The 16,464-nt window shown below is 34.6% G+C and overlaps 2 protein-coding genes across 2 annotated transcripts; both read left to right on the top strand.

Annotated features, from left to right (window-relative positions):
- The first annotated feature begins 579 nt into the window (after nt 1-579).
- LOC124367091 (fibropellin-1-like) lies at nt 580-8,385 on the top strand. Its single transcript, XM_046823745.1, has 2 exons — nt 580-769; nt 7,582-8,385. The coding sequence occupies exons 1-2, from the start codon at nt 680-682 to the stop codon at nt 8,320-8,322; spliced, it is 831 nt and encodes a 276-aa protein (XP_046679701.1). The 5' UTR covers nt 580-679; the 3' UTR covers nt 8,323-8,385.
- Nucleotides 8,386-12,629: 4,244 nt separating this feature from the next.
- On the top strand, nt 12,630-14,340 carry LOC124367092 (keratin-associated protein 5-1-like). The gene is made up of 2 exons (XM_046823746.1): nt 12,630-12,786; nt 13,817-14,340. Exons 1-2 carry the CDS (start codon nt 12,709-12,711, stop codon nt 14,225-14,227), a joined length of 489 nt encoding a protein of 162 aa, XP_046679702.1. The 5' UTR covers nt 12,630-12,708; the 3' UTR covers nt 14,228-14,340.
- Nucleotides 14,341-16,464: the final 2,124 nt, after the last annotated feature.

Consider the following 16,464-nt stretch of genomic DNA (forward strand, 5'->3'; position numbering starts at 1 on the left):
ACGTGATGTTTGAACCTACAGAAAAAACTAAATGTTCTGGAATGCACGTAAGATTTACTCAAAACTTTTGTTTTAAGGAATTTTGGTTATCTTGAAAGGTTTCAATCCTATAAGAATATCTTTTTCACTAAGAACTGACAAAATAAATGCTAAAAGAAGTCCAAACTTTATATAAAAATTGATCATAAAATATCTTGAGCATTCATTGTTCCAATATGGTGACCATTTAAATGTTTTATAAAAGATCACGACTCCGTTATCCATAAACCTAGAAAAAATCAAATGAGCTAGGGTAATTTTAGATGCTATAAAACAGGAAATAAGTAAAAAAAAATGTTGATTCACCTTAGCGTATAGGCAATACCAAAAGAGAATTTTGTTTTTGATTGATCTCAGACATTTTGTACTTAAAATAATATTTACAAACACGTTTCTGAAGTCCTTAAAATTAAATTTGACCAACCCTCGAGCTTCATTGAAAGGCAACAGAATTGTAAGAGCGAACTATTGTTGGAAAACAACGGCATGGCTTGCCTCGATGATTTATGGTGCCAATCTATGAATGTCTCCGTTCGAGATAGCATTTCTCAGTTCAAGGCGTTATCTTGTCACCAGGAGGTCGTGTAAGTGTAGAGGAAATAATAAAGCACTGTATTGCACATTGAGTGAACCGCAAATAATGGAGTTCAAGTCTATCCACATTGTGGTTCTGCTCTTTATTTTTATCTTGGGTGAACTTGATTTAGCTGAAGGAATTAAGAGATCCAAGGTAAGCATATGTTTCAAATTTAATATTATTTGTCATTCATCAAATCTTCCACATCACCTCTGAAACCTTAAACTCATATATTTATTTTCCTTTTAAAATACAAAATATAATGTGTACCAATTAAAACTATTTTTTTTTTGCAATTTTCATATTTGTAAAAGTAGTAATGAAACACTGTCCAGAAGGTTCATTTTTACTAAAAAAATGCATTAGTAAGGAATTAAACATGATACAATATGTGAGTAATGAGTAAAAGCAAGTAAACTTGTATAGTTTAAATATTTAAGTTGGCAACATCTGATAAATAATAAAAGAACACACTATGACAATATATGTACTAGAAAATATGGGTTTTATGACTCTCTGAATCCTACAACTTGGGCGGTATCTTCTAACAACAGAATGAAATATGTATAAAATATAATAAAAGTAGACACTATGAAAATGTTTGCAAGAGAAATGGGTTTCATCTATAATATTCTATAAAGCAACATCTTCAATCACTGTTAAACTGAACTATATTTTACAAAAGTTAATGATATATGCTTGATGCTAAAAGTAGAATACTTGTGTTCCATATTTAAAAAAGTCTAGACTTGTTTTCTTTGAAAATACATAATTTTTTTGTAATATTTATTTATATTGAAAAAGATTTTGTGTTCCTAGATTTTGCAGTGGAAGTTTTCAGTAATCACCAGACATTTTTCATGTTGTATTAAATAAAGTATACACAAACTATCAACCTTGTAAAAGTATTGTTGCCTTTATAAAATTCCAAATATATATTTGGTGTTCAAAAAGATTCACATCTTGACTTTTGAATGATTTGAGAACATATCTATCGATTTTAAATTTACCCCTGTCACCTCCCAAAAGGGTGATGGAAGCAAATCCAAAATTTTAGATGGAATGATATATTGAGTAGTACATCAAATTAAATATTTTAAAGATACAAAACCTACACAAAGCAAGTCAATCTCTGAGCAAAACTTGTTTGGTTTGAAGAGAGAGAAAATTATAACTTAAAATAGATGTTACATTAGATGAAGTCAAGTTATACTTATAATTTTCATCATTCTTCATGTTTTATCAAGAACTTGAAAATCTGGTATAAATTATTACTGTTAAAGCAATATTTACTTACCCTCAAACTGTCATTGTTGGAGGATGAACATTTTTTTAATAATCAATCATATATCACCTCGTTTTAAAGAGAATTGGGTGGGATAGGCATAATTTTTAAATACACATAAACAAAATTTGAACATTTAAAAAAAAACATGAAATTTTGTGTTAAAAATCATATTAAAACATTTTTTAAAGTGACTATGAACGATATAGTGAAAAATTACCAAACTTTATTACATAGCGTTCAAAGCGAATATAGTTAAATATAATTGAAAAAAAGGAGTATAAATTACAAAAGAATTGGTACACTTATTTTCTTTATCTACTCAAAAACCTATGTTTATTATCTCATAATATATTTTAATGGCATGCTAAAAGCACTATGAATATGTAGTTTTTTCAAATAAATTAGATAGTATATTTTTTATAAAAATTAAATATTTATTTACACTCATGCTTTATGAAATTGGTTTTTACCAGAACGGTCAGGATTACTAACTAGTGTATGGTCCTATTTCAACTACAAAAAATATATTATGACAGTGAAAGAGATAGGTTATAAAAGAAGTTTATTGTAACTATTTTAAAAAATCAAACAATGGTTTTCGCTTTAAGGAAATGTTAATTTAAATGTTTATTGAATAAAATTTAAAAATGTATTTACAATTTTAAAAAATCTTAATTTACTTAACAAAAACTAAACTTTTTGAATAATTTTTATACTTTAAAAGAAAAAAATATTTTTTATTAATTTTTTGAGAAAAAATTTGAAAAAATAAAAATTAGTGAGTAAATATTGATAAATTTGTAATTCCGAATGTAGGCACTTGCGCCTGGTATTATGTTTTATTAAGGAATACAACAAAGCTAAATTGAAGGAATATTGTCTAAAATCGCATTTATCTAAACAGTCTCTGTTATTGTCTTATTAGTTGACAGTGAGATTATATTGAGGCAGGTCCTATTCGATAAATAGGATCACACCAAATTGAGGCCTGGTGGATGGTGGGTGTAGCAATTAATTTAAAATAACAATAGTAGGTTATTGTAAATAACAATGAAATTTATCTGCTAATTTGTATGACTGAATTGATTATCTTTAAATATTGTTATTACATCTATTTTGAAAAAATGGTGTATTAATTATTAATACATTTATTTTTTAAGTTTATATCCTCCTCTTGTTTTTTTTACACCATTTTATTTTTTAATTTCATTTGTTCTAATCAAAATATTTGTAAATAGGCTACATTTTCCTTAAGGAAAATTAATCAAACAAACTTGACTCATTATAAATGCTACTAAGGAACTACAATACATATAATTGTAGACACCAGTTTGAGCCACTGTATGTATCTCTAGGTAAAGTGAATGACAGCGAAACCCCCAATAAGCCTGGTCTAATAAACGAGGACTCAGGTTATTGTAGCTGTGTTTACTCATTTATTATGTCACTAGAGGACATCTCTGCCTATTTCACAATCCCCCACCTCTGGATTTCATTGTGATAGAATTTTCCCTCATGGCCTCGGAAACTAACATAAGTAAAGCTCGTTTCTCTTAATAGAGTACTGCCAAAACATATTGGAGGAGTGGGGGTAATGGAAGAAGGTAAACAAGTGCTATTGATAAAATAAAAAAAGAAATCAAAAGTAATGGCTTGAGAAATAGTCCTCCATTCTTGTGTTTCATAGAACCATTGGCAAGGATGTAGCAGCGAGGATGTCCAAGGGGTCCGTACCCCCTCAAAGTTTTAGTAAACTATTATTATTATTTAAATAATTTAGTATTACTGATATGTACTGCTGAAAGATCGTTCTTTAACAAAGAAACAGGTCAAGAACTTTTTAAGGAACAAAATAGGGCCTTACTCTCTGTCCATTACAGAAAAATATCAGTTGTCTGAACCCCCCCCCCAAATTTTTTTCCTGGCTACGTTCATGACTTTGGTACTGAAAACTTCACTGGCTTACTTTGTTCGCCAATCAAGTATCGAGTTTTGTTTTCATTGGTTAACTTTAAGTGGGAAAGGTTCCCCATATGTGACAGTAAACCTGAATTGCTGAAATAATCCCCAAACTCACCATTCCTAGTCCGTATGAATGTTTTGTCCCCACGTGTGACCAATGCAGTCAATGATGACCACCCCCCTCCCCACTAGGTCATTGACGTCCTAAATGATTTCACTAATTGGGACAGTACGGAAGTTGTGTCATGGGGATTTTCACTTATCTTCAGCTTTTTGATAGCGCCGAGAACCGATAACAGTCCGGGTATTTCGTTGTTGATTAACCTGAAACGTATCTCCGATTGAGTCATTAGACATAACCTCAAAAACGTAAAATATAGAGCGAACAAGTTTTCTTTACTACCCACTCAAAATACGCTTTTGAGGTTATCCCATGGAAAAGTCATCCAAACAACAGAGTTACAACATGTACCTATACACGAAAACAGTTATATGTACCTATACACGAAAACAGTTATATTTAATATTTGTTTTACCCATCATAAATCTCTATCGTTCAGTGATGCAAAAACATCAGTAACACTACGTTGCGAGATCTGCAATCTGATCTCTTCTTCAGGTAAATAACTAACCTAAAACAAAATTACAAATTAGGTTAAAATAAACAAATCATACCAGAGCGTTGTGACAGGCGAAAGTCAGGAATTACAACCACCATGTCGTGTGTCAACTTCACTAACTCTAAAACATGCACTTAATAAAAAACTAAACACAACACTAAATTATCAAAACTGAACTACAGGTCACAATACGTCTGCATTCATCGACCAACCCCCATGACTGTCGTAGCTATTCGCTAGCCGCTACTCGTAGCTTAGTTATTGTTTGAATGGTAACATTACTTATATTTAAAAAAAGTGGTTTGTAATTGGAAGTTTAAAGTTTAACATTTTAGACATCAGTACCGACTTTTAGAACTCGAATAAATACTACATTTGTCACACACAATAAAATTAAGACAATTCGGTGTATTTAGGCTTGCACAGGGGTTCAATCCAGGCCTGTACTCTTGCCGTTTTTTTTTTCGAACAATTTTACCGGGGCCCCACCACACATCTATTTGAAGAGACAGTGTTGACGGACGAGATTGTTCAATCTAATAACTGTAACTTAGTACTGATTTTAATATCATTAAAAAATTAATAAGATGTTGTCAATGAGATAACGGGGGGGGGGGGGGTGAAACGGTACGACGGGGGCGCGGTCGCGGGACGTGACGGAGCTCGCCAAATATTTTTTTCGGGACCCGCCAAAGCTGAGTACGGCCCTGGTGGAAACAAATAATTGGGTTCGGGGAATTTGTATCCAAACCGAGTTCTAGTGAAGCGAAGTGTGAATAAGCAGTTACATTTTTCATGAAGAAAAAAGAAATTCAATGTATTCGAAATTTTATCATCTTCTGTCGTATATCGTCAATTTTACCCAACAGCTTGCCGATGCGTTATTTTATTTTCTAATTTAATTATTTCTGATAACCGAAGAGGCCGTAGCCCAGAAAGAAATTTGGGGGGGGATTAGCTAGCTTTGAGACATTGCTCTAATGAAACCCTACTTTAACATCAACCATCGTGCATGTCGAGGGCGGGGGGTTGGACCCCTAATTCCCCCGTAATGGCTACGGCCTTGACAATCGGGAAAACGTACTCCAAATAACAAATTCCCAAAAATGACCTAATACGACGATAACAGGCTATATTTATAATTATGTATCTCTCACAAATTATAATAACGACCATTTTAGGCTACTAACTATCACTATGCTACTTAAATCTGTACTTAGGGCCTACGTTACAGTAAGACATCATAATTGCACTATGTCAGTAACATACCTGAGAATCGTAAAATAGGTTTGATTGGACATAATGGTTTTTTGGTACTTTGGGATTATACCGACCACACCCAGACATGAATCGTTATTTCACATTTCGTTTCTACTGATTACTAGATTAGCGTAGAACAATATTTCGTCAATATAAAACAGGAATTGTCTTATCGCAAACACCTCCCCATCCTCAGACAGAGGTCAAAGTCGAGCGTCTAGTAGATAACGTGATTGCAGAGTCTCGCCGCCCGTTCAGCTGGTGCATCGCTTTGTTGTACTTCCGTGTTTTACCTCTACATTTCTCCAAACACAAAAATTCAACAAAAACAAACATTTACCAAACTAAACTTTTTATTAAAAAAACACTCAAAACTTGTTTTTATTCTTGATCACATTCCGCCACCCAAAATGCGAGTGCCTCCGGCCATCAGCGCGGGCTTCGACAGCACCTTCGGTGCTGCCCCGCGCTGATGTCGACGAAAGAAAAACATCCCTCGAGATAGTACCTATCAGTAAAATATCAAATTCTAGAGGGGCTAATCAGAAATATAAATTGAATTGTAATGGAAAGGCAATGATGTACCGTGCAAATCACGTGATGCCGCGCGGCCTGCCGTAATCAGGATTCTCGAGAAAGATAAGATAACAGCGACAACAATACCGATCACAATACCTGGAAATGCTTGTAAGTTTGTAATTTTGTAATTGAAGAGTTGTTTTTTCGTTCTATCATGTTTGTTTCTATAAATTTCTATTTTTGTGTTCTTCATACTGGTGTGGTCGGTATAATCCCAAAGTACCGGTTTTTTTTATATTTGTATTGAAACCAGAAAGCATATTTAACAATAATGTACAAATACTAGCAGTTGCCCGCGGCTTCGCACGCAATTTTCTGTTGAAAGACAGCACACTATATTCAAGTATTCTTTTTCTATCACATTCTAAACACTCCTGAGATAATTGATAGTCGTTCCTTCGTGAGCCTCTTGGGCGCATTATGAAGGTAGGCCTATGTACCATATTTCCTGCCTCTATCTTTCGTGGTTTTCGCTAGGTGTTGATAAGTTATTCAAAACAATTAATTTATATGGATGAATCTCGACTATAAAGAATCAAATTAGGTCTGTTAAAATTAATTTTCTGTCTAAGATATTTCCAGTATTATTGTGGAGTGTGCCTTCAAGAAAATGTATCAACGAAAACCAATTTCGATCATAAAACGTCTTCTTTCGGCTCTTTTCATTTACCTTCGATCTAACCAAATTCGATTACCTTATGTGCAAACATTCACGGATTTGTACAATGAGGTTGTTTTCATAATAATTTAATAGTAGGCTATTTTCATTGCATTAGATAGTTTATTGATCATTGGTGCAATCTAAATTTAAAATTAGGTAATGACGTCTTCTATGCAGCCAGTATTACACTACTAATCAAGCACTTTACAATAACAACTTTCTAAATTTTAAATGTAATGTAAACAAATGTTTCTGCCTCTTTGATGAACTTCAGCTGAAAGTACAGTATTAACAGCTGTTAAGTATCATTTCACTTTGTATTACGTGTCGTAGCGCAGTCTGCCGGATCGAAGGTAAAACATTAAAAAACCAGCAATTTAGAAATAAAACATTTATATATATATATATATAAATATATATATATATATATATATATATATATATAGAGAGAGAGAGAGAGAGAGAGAGAGAGAGCCAAGTGGTTCTCAGTTTGTTATGTCATAAACATTTTCTCGCATAAGCACCCTGCCTATCACTAGAGAGAGAGAGAGAGAGAGATATTACATTCTTACTGCTTATTTATTGAATGTTCCAGGTGAAGAGGCCTGGTAGTTCCTGTGACGGCGTCCACTGCAGGAGAGGCTTCATCTGCAAGGACGGGCATTGCGTGAAGGACCCAAATCCGGTGGACCCATGCGCTCGAGCATCCTGCGAGGAAGACTTCGTCTGCGTGAACGGCGAGTGTATCCCACAGCCGACCTGTGACGACATAACCTGCAGCGAGGGTGAGGTTTGTCGTCTGGAGCGTATACAGTGTTCCTACCCGCCATGTCTGCAAGTCCCGACCTGCAGGTTGAACGTGTCATGTGACATGGTCGAGTGCGACGCGGGCACTATCTGCCACGACGGGCTATGCGTGAAGGAGCCCACTTGTGAAGGAGTCGTCTGCGGCTCCAGGCAGGAGTGTTACCTAGAGGAGCCCCCGTGCTTCGTGACCCCCTGCCCTCTCCCGGTGCCGATGTGCGGCCCGATCAGCAAGTGCACGGGTATCCGCTGTAACGAGGACTACGTCTGCATCGACGGATACTGCGTCTTGGAGCCCGACTGTTACGGCATCCAGTGCGCCTCCGGAGAAGAGTGCTTCATGAAGGAAGTGGTCTGCGTGAGGGGCCCTTGCCCCCCTGTACCCACCTGCCGTCCGGCCCTGACCTGTGATATTGTCGGGTGTATCCCCGGGTACGCTTGTGTGGACAACACGTGTGTCCCGGATTATTTCGAACAGGAAGAGCTACCCGAGCTCCTGGAGATCATAACTGTTGTAATTACGGTTTTATAAGTTACAAACTATATCATTGTTCCTAATAATGATGAATTAAATTCTACATAGTTTTGGTTAAAATCTTCGTTTATTTCACTTAATTCCAACCTTTTTCCCGGTTCAATAATATAAGGCTGCATAATACGACAATTTGTTAGAATATAATATCACTAGCGAATCACAACACATATTCCAATAATTAATTTAATTGTGCGAGGCCTTTCAGAATCAATGATTCCATCGTCAGGCGACTTCACAAAATGTGTTTAAAATAAAAATAAAAAATATTTCCAATGCTCCAAGAATCTTCAATTTGTTAGCAGTTCTTCCAAAATAAACAAACTGCTTTTCATTTACAGTGCATTATTACCTTCATGAACTATAAACTAAATCAATAATGATTTTAAACTGTTGTTCTGTCTAGCTCCGTAATATAAGGTAAGAGTAATTAATATAAAGTAGGAAACTGTTGGTATCTTAGCCCCTCTTATTTCCTTTACAAAGTTGCTGAATGAAAACTGTTGTTATATGTTGTTTATATATCGTCTCTAAAAAACCCACCGTGACGAGGAATCCAACTCTGGAACACAAGAACACTAATGCTACAGCAAAGAAACCTTAGAGTACGGCTCTGTAAATTCTAAAGTTCTGGGGAAATGGCATATGATGAACCAGGAGATCCTTAGTTTTCCCACTAAATTGCACCTTATAACGGATCGAAGCTGATTATCAGAAGCGATCGAAGAGGAATTTAGTATTGTGTCATCATTTATTGCTTTAGGTCACGAAACTAAATGGTGATAATTGATTTCTAGGAAAGAACTAAAGTTCTTTCAAAATTTTGCTTTGTACGGCTATTTGTACAATAGAGCTAAACAGTGGGATGTTAGTAGTGGTTATCTCTTCCCTTCGATCACGTTCCGTGATAAAATAGCGTTTTTCTCAGTACGGTAACGTATATTATTTTGTAGATTTTCATAAATTTGGGACAATTCATGAATCCAACCCATTTCCTTCTTAAAGATCTATCTGGTCGTGATAAAATGTTTTCATAAATATTATTATTCTTTACGAGAGTGGTGTGATCGTCTATTGCTATAACAAAACAAAATACGGCAAAACACAGAACCTTGAGGTAGGCCTACTCCACTTTCAATATTAATTCAATTTGATTCTTCAATATCGTAAATTATAATCTGCTGAAATAAGGAAATACAAGTTTAAGTTCTTCATTTTCAATTCTAAAACGTGTCTGTTGAACTACAATCAAACTATGGGAAAATCAAAAGTTTAACTAAAGTCAATCAAGGTTGCTGTTTACTTAATATACTGATAATTAGCCTATATACTCAGCCGCGTCAATTATGCTATAACCAAGCATGAAACTAAACTGTACCTTACATAACATAATATACTATTTAAAGATGTAGGGTAATCACTAGACGTGCTTAGTTTATAATTAAGCTGTTAAGCACCAGTACTTTTGTCAAGTTTAAGAACACTTGGATCAATAACACGAATAATTTGTTTTAATTATTATGTTAATAAACCGTCGAATCCTTCACTCTTTAATGGATCGACCTATGATGTAAACTATTTTCCTCCATACAAATTTAGAACCTAAATTGCAATCACCCAAAGAGCATTTTAACAGTTGAAAATAGTCCATAGCATTTGATCAAGCTGATTTACTGTATTGACAAAATAATACTTGTATTCTTCATAGATTTTATGTTTACTTTCTGTTCATCATACCGAATGTCATCAAAAAGTAAATAAGATTGATAGAAAGGAATGTTTCCACATAATTATAATTGCTGTAAGCAAGTGGGGAACTTAATTCAATCTGGGTGAAAAGTTGCCGACATTGCATCTGCAGGCCCTGAACTTCTGGGCCTTCTTCTATAACGTTAGTATGCAGGGACGTAGCCAGCCAGGGGGTTCAAGTCGGTCCAAATACCCCCCCCCCCCAATTTTCAATTATTTCAATTTCCTTTTTAGTAAACTATTATTATTTAAATGATTCAGTATTACTAACATGTACTGCTGAAAGATCGTTCTCAACAAAGAAACGGGCCAAGAACTTTTTAAGGAACAAAATGGGGCTTTACTCTGTCCACTACGGGAAAAACATCAGTTGTCTTGACCTTCCCCCCAATATTTTCCTGGCAACGTTCTTGTTAGCAGGTGTAGTGATTAATATTTATCCCAAAAAATAACCTGAAGATGTTTTTGAACATCTCAACATCCTACAAGTATAAGTATAATACAGTATTAGCCATAATAAACAGTACTGAAACTGAATCAGTTGTAGTTGCCTTCTCCATTTGCTGATTCAATTGTCTATTGTTGCCGCGGCTTCGTGTTCATTACGTCTTTCTTATCTGAGGTTAGTTTTAGATAACATGGTGCTAACAACGGTAGAGAAAGTTTTTATCGTAGAGCATTATTTTCGCTCATACGGAATTAGACGTGCGGGTGGGCCAAGCTTGTCATACACTGCATTACGTTTTCAGGAACATTCAACAAAAACCCGCCTAGTAATAATGCTGTGATTCTTAATGTTGTTGAAAAGTTTCGAAGAACAGGTAGTGTTTTGACACAGCGAAAGGGCTTTTCACGTCGCCCAACTCCTGTGTGTACAAATGAAATCCACGGAAGAGTGTTGCAACAAGTGTTAAAGTCACCGAAAAGAAACATAATATGAGAACTTCTCCCAAACTGAATATTAGCAATACGTCAATGCGAAGAATGTTCAAAAACATCGGTGGGTTTCCCTACAGGATACAAACTGGACAACCTTTGAACTGTAGAAACAAACTAGCCAGAGTTCAGTACTGTTTATTTTGGCTAATACTGTACAAGTACTTCTGTCGGAACTCCAGGGTTCGAGCGTTGTTCAGTCCTCGTTTCGTTTCGCACGCACCAGTCTGGGGGCCATTGAATGTGATACGACTAGGCAGTGCTCTACCTGAAAATATTGATTGCTTAGCCCTTCGGTCGTATCTTCTTTCAAAAGGTAAATTACAATGTAGGTACCTGATTTGTGTATGTAATTTAATTTAATTTGTTTTATTTAATTTATTGTAGTCTGTATCGCATAGTGCAGGTGATTTACTGGACTGTAGGTAGATGTTCATTTATTTTTACTTCTTCATCAAAACATTCGTGTTTTATGTGTTTCCAAATTTCCTTACAATATATCTATAACATTTATTTATTATATGGTATTTCTGTGTAAGTTAATAGTGTACGAACTTAGTAAATTTTGTAATAACTATTATATGCAAAAATGCTGCAATGTAATTGGAGTTTTCTGTTTTGTAGCGTCAATAAATCAACAATTAGTTTCCCAGTGGCTTCTGCTTTTAGAAGAATGCTTGCTACTTTTGTAATGGTAGAGATTTATGACAATAACCTACCTCTTACTTTCAGAGTGCTTGGGATTAGTAAGCTATGGGAAATTTTGGCCGTAAAAGTCATTTTGCTGTAGCAATACCCATGCTGAAGCTGAATTGCGACAGATCCTGGAGCAAATGAATAGGTATGCTATGGTGACAATTGACTACAATAAATACAACTGACTGAAGGGGTACTTAAAAATCTACAGCAATACGATCTGCAAAAGAGATCCTAAAGACACTTTTGAATACTGCAAACTTTCAAGCCTATATGGTGGAATGGAAGATTTGTCAGTCAGAAGATGGATACATTCGTATTTGAAGTCAAAAATTCTCATTGTATAACGAGTGTTTTATTATTTCTCGTAATTATGCTCAGGGATTGGTAAATAAAATCCGCTAAGAATCGTAAAAAATCTCAAGATTACACTTACTACCTCAATAAATTAAAAAATTGTAAGAAGTAATTTAGACATGCATAATACAGAAGGTAAGTTATCAAGTCTCTTAACTTTGACTACAATAAATCCTCTTGCTTAATTTAGGCTATCCCATTAAGGTCAACCATTTTGCTTGAATTCCAGAATGTTGTATTTAATTATAAATAAAGTATAAAATATTTATTCTATTGAAACTTTAATACCGTACTTATTTGTACATTTTATATGTTTTAAACCCACAAAATATGTTTTTAGAATAAATTACATTTACATTCATAATAATACATTTAAATGGAGGGTTATCTTTACAGATTGATTGACCATTCGTTCGATTTGTAAAGAAGCCATAAGCTTTCCAGATGGTTCATTAATGTCAATTCTTTACAGTTAGGCTACAATTTACGTAGTGCTATGAATAGTGTAGGAATTATAGGTTACCAGTAAATCATCCAGCACATAAAAGTACAACGTATACTATACTGTAGGAAAGTGCAATATTTTTTTAGTTTGTTGCGCCTTGTTTTATTAAGGAAAAGAGTTCATATTCAAACCAAATTACCATTATGGTTGTACTGTCTCCATTCTCTCATGTGTTAAGAATTAGCGTTGTTGTCTTTTTCCTCAGCATTCTTCAATCATCGGTAAGAATACTCCTAGTAATTCTTGATAATACCAGTAATCACGTTACATTAATTTATAATTGGAATTGTGGTAAAATACATGTTATAATTAATTGTTGAACCATAAATCATTACTTGAAAGTAATTCAAGGTGGTACATCAAAATCCCTTGTGACTTTCGAATATTAAACATCAATTCACGATTTAACAGGTTGGGTTGAATAAGGGAATTGTAAATGCTCGTAAGGAAAAGTTAACAGTAATAGAAGGAGTTCCCCTCTGATAGCGAGTTACCAGAAATATGAGGCCCTTTAAAACACTAACAGAAAAGGAACTGATGTAGACATTGAATATAAATTTATCATAGGTGATCCTTTAAGATTGGTTGAAAAAGCAGCTAGTTTTATGTCAAGATCGATTATAAAAACAGTTCTAGAAACTGGGACCCAATCGGACATGCATAAGCACACTAATTATTTTATATATATATATATATATATATATATATATATATATATATATATATATATATATATATATATATATATATATATATATATATATATAAATCGAGGATCACTAGCCGCAATAGTTTCTGTGAAGGTTAAAAAGGGTGGGTATCGCAAGGGTTAAAAATATTATAATATATGCCAATCTTGACAGTGTTGTGCATTATTTAGAGTGATGAAATAGACAATTTTCGACCTATCAGACTACTAATACTACTTCTCAAAGATGTTCAAAATAATGTCTCTTTGGTTTTATAATAAGATAAAACTCAAATAAATTTTTTAAATGATATAGGCTATTTAATTTATAATTGAGCAATACAAATAAGACAATATTTCTTTGGTGCGCTTTTACTATTTGTTGCCATTGCTTTAATTTATTTTCAAAAATAACTTGTAATTTGAATACTAACATAATGTTGTGCAAGTTTACTGTACATCTGTATTGTTTCAACGTCAGTTAAGATATTCAAATGGTTATTACTGAAATATTGAATACGCAAATGAAAATATGAGTCTAGGTAAAACCGGAAATGTTTCAGGTCTCCATACCAACATGCGATGTCACAGGATGTGATCCTGGCAGTTGCTGCAGTGACGATGGAAGCTGTGTCACAACAGAAGGTATCTCCTGTGAGAACTACGCTTGTGGTGGAGGAGAGGAATGTTACCTTACAAACACTTGTCCTCCAGAAAGGATGTGCAGACCTTTCCCGAACTGTTCCACGATCTTATGTATCGAAGAAACTACCTGCATTAACAATGAGTGTATCCCAATAACATGCAAAGATACCACCTGCAAACCTGAAGAGGTTTGTTACATAAAACCAGGCAATAGTACGTACCCTACAACTGCTGCCTGCAGGCCTAGAAGAACCTGTGCTGAGGTCCGGTGTCCGAAGGGGACGAGATGCTTGAACGGCGAGTGCGTCCCTTGTGAAGGTCATAATTGACGAGAGTGTAAATGTGCCAAAACATCCTGAAAAGTCTATAAATACATATCCTCAGCAATGTTTTGTTTCAATTATTCATTACGTTTCCAATAAATAACAAGTCCTCACGTCTATAACTGCTAATACATTGTCTTTGCAGTTACACAGTGAACACGTTTTTGTTTTGAATGGCTGACATATCTTATGGCCAGCTTCAAAATCCTGTAATTTGTCAATGACTTCTATCAATATAATTACAACTATTTTACATAAGCGTTAAATAAACAAGCCTATATATTTTAATGTAAATTTTCGGTTAAATGCGTTTACAATTATAACTTAAGGTGGTTAAACGGATTGTACTACAGTGACGGAAACGTTGAATTTCATTGCACTTTTATCAAACTTTACCAGCTTTCTAAAAGGAGGAAGTGATCTATTTGATCTGTTTCTGTTTTTGTGTTGGTCCAGCGAGTTTTCCAAAACTATGCTACCAATTGTGATGAATAGGTTTTCAATGAGGGGTATTTTCACCCCAGGTACTTTCACTCCGGTTTTGTAGGACTTGGTCAGCAAGTGGTGAGTGATTCATTTTGGAAATCGCATATATAAGATGTAGTGAAATATCTAGACAAATTAGATTGTAGAGGTGTGGGTTTCTTCAAATTATTATAATTTTTGCTAACTCACGGCCGTTAGGGAAAATGTTACTTTTCATGTTTGGCTTCGGAATGGCACAAAAAAATAGATGGATTTCAACTTTTTGAGGCAGTATGGTATCTATCCTGGAGCAGCGAGGCAGAGTAGGGGAAAGAAATTTGAAGTTTTCAAATATGTTATCTCGGATGAAGGGGAGCTTTTCATGTTTACATCAGGATTCCAGAAGATGCTTCCAGATTATTTGGATGATGCATACAACCGATTGTGAAGAATCCAGACAGATTAATACTCTAGGAAGATTTCTTCCATTTACTACGTCTTAAAACAGTAATGCTAGAGAAAATTTTACTTTTCTTGTTTTTAGGTATTACACCCGAGTTGGAGTCTTACCTTTCTCAATTTCCCGAAATAGCGTCACATCATGGAGTGCTCAGATCTCTTCAAATGACAATAGCTCACCTGGTAGGGGAAGTTCTTCACGTTATGGCAGGTTTTCATGTGACTGTCCACATGTAAGCTATGGCTATGGAATATGAGGTGGAGAAAAAATAAAGAAAATGCTGTAGGTATGGTATTTTCTATCAATACCATCAATTACCTAAAGAACTTAAAGAACCTGAAGATCTTTTGTTTTAGCACTAGAAGATTACTTTTTATTATATGTCTAATGTCTCTGAGAGCTGATATTTATTTTTGTTATTTCTATTTTAGCAATGGAGCCTCTAAACAGGTTTTTTACCTTAGAGGTCTTAAATTTTCACTTTTGATTTAATATAAATACTTGTATGTAATATGCAATAATTTCTCTGGTACTTATTAATATTTTTTGTTGTTGTTTAGTTCCTACATTAAATGTAAATGTGACTAAGATTTTTTTGTAGTCATTCCTGGCATGATGCTCTATTATTCTTAGTGCTAGCTAGTGCTCTCTTTTATTGTTTTCCATTTTGTAATTTCTGTTTTCTAAGAATCTTTTTACTGTACAAGTATTTATTTTTGTAAAAAAAATTGTGTACAAAAGAAGTGAAAATAAATTATTCTTATTCTTATTCTTTGTGCTCTTCCTGTTAGAGTTCCAAATGACATCCCTGTCTGAAAATATCTAGAATCCATCATCTTGGAGCACCTATAAAGGACATATCTCTCTCTCCCTCTCCCTCTCTCCCACTTTCCCTTTCCCTCGCTCCCACCTCCCTCTCTCTCCCTCTCGCTCTCTCTTTCTCTCTCCAGTGAAGAGACTATACTTTATAAATTATCACAACAGCCTTCAGATTACTGAACAGCATCGAGGACCGTTTCACCATCCATGTCACTGTTATAAAATTGAGAAGACATGTGTAACTAATTTTAAAGAACTGGTTCGGATTGGGAGTAGAGAGAACCATTAGTTGCTGCTACACACACCCAATTCAATACCTCCAAGTGTTGAGAAATAAAACTCCATTTGTTCACTAAATCTTTACTGTTTTAAAAACGCTGCAGTTACGGATTGACACACGTGCCATTTCTGCAGATCTTCGGAGAGGCGCAGAGTATGAGGTTGCATCGGTCAGGTCTGCAGGATGGTATCGGGTAGCACGGCGCCCTCACACACTGGA

The sequence above is a fragment of the Homalodisca vitripennis genome, chromosome 8, assembly GCF_021130785.1.
Source record: "Homalodisca vitripennis isolate AUS2020 chromosome 8, UT_GWSS_2.1, whole genome shotgun sequence".
NCBI lineage: Eukaryota > Metazoa > Arthropoda > Insecta > Hemiptera > Cicadellidae > Homalodisca > Homalodisca vitripennis.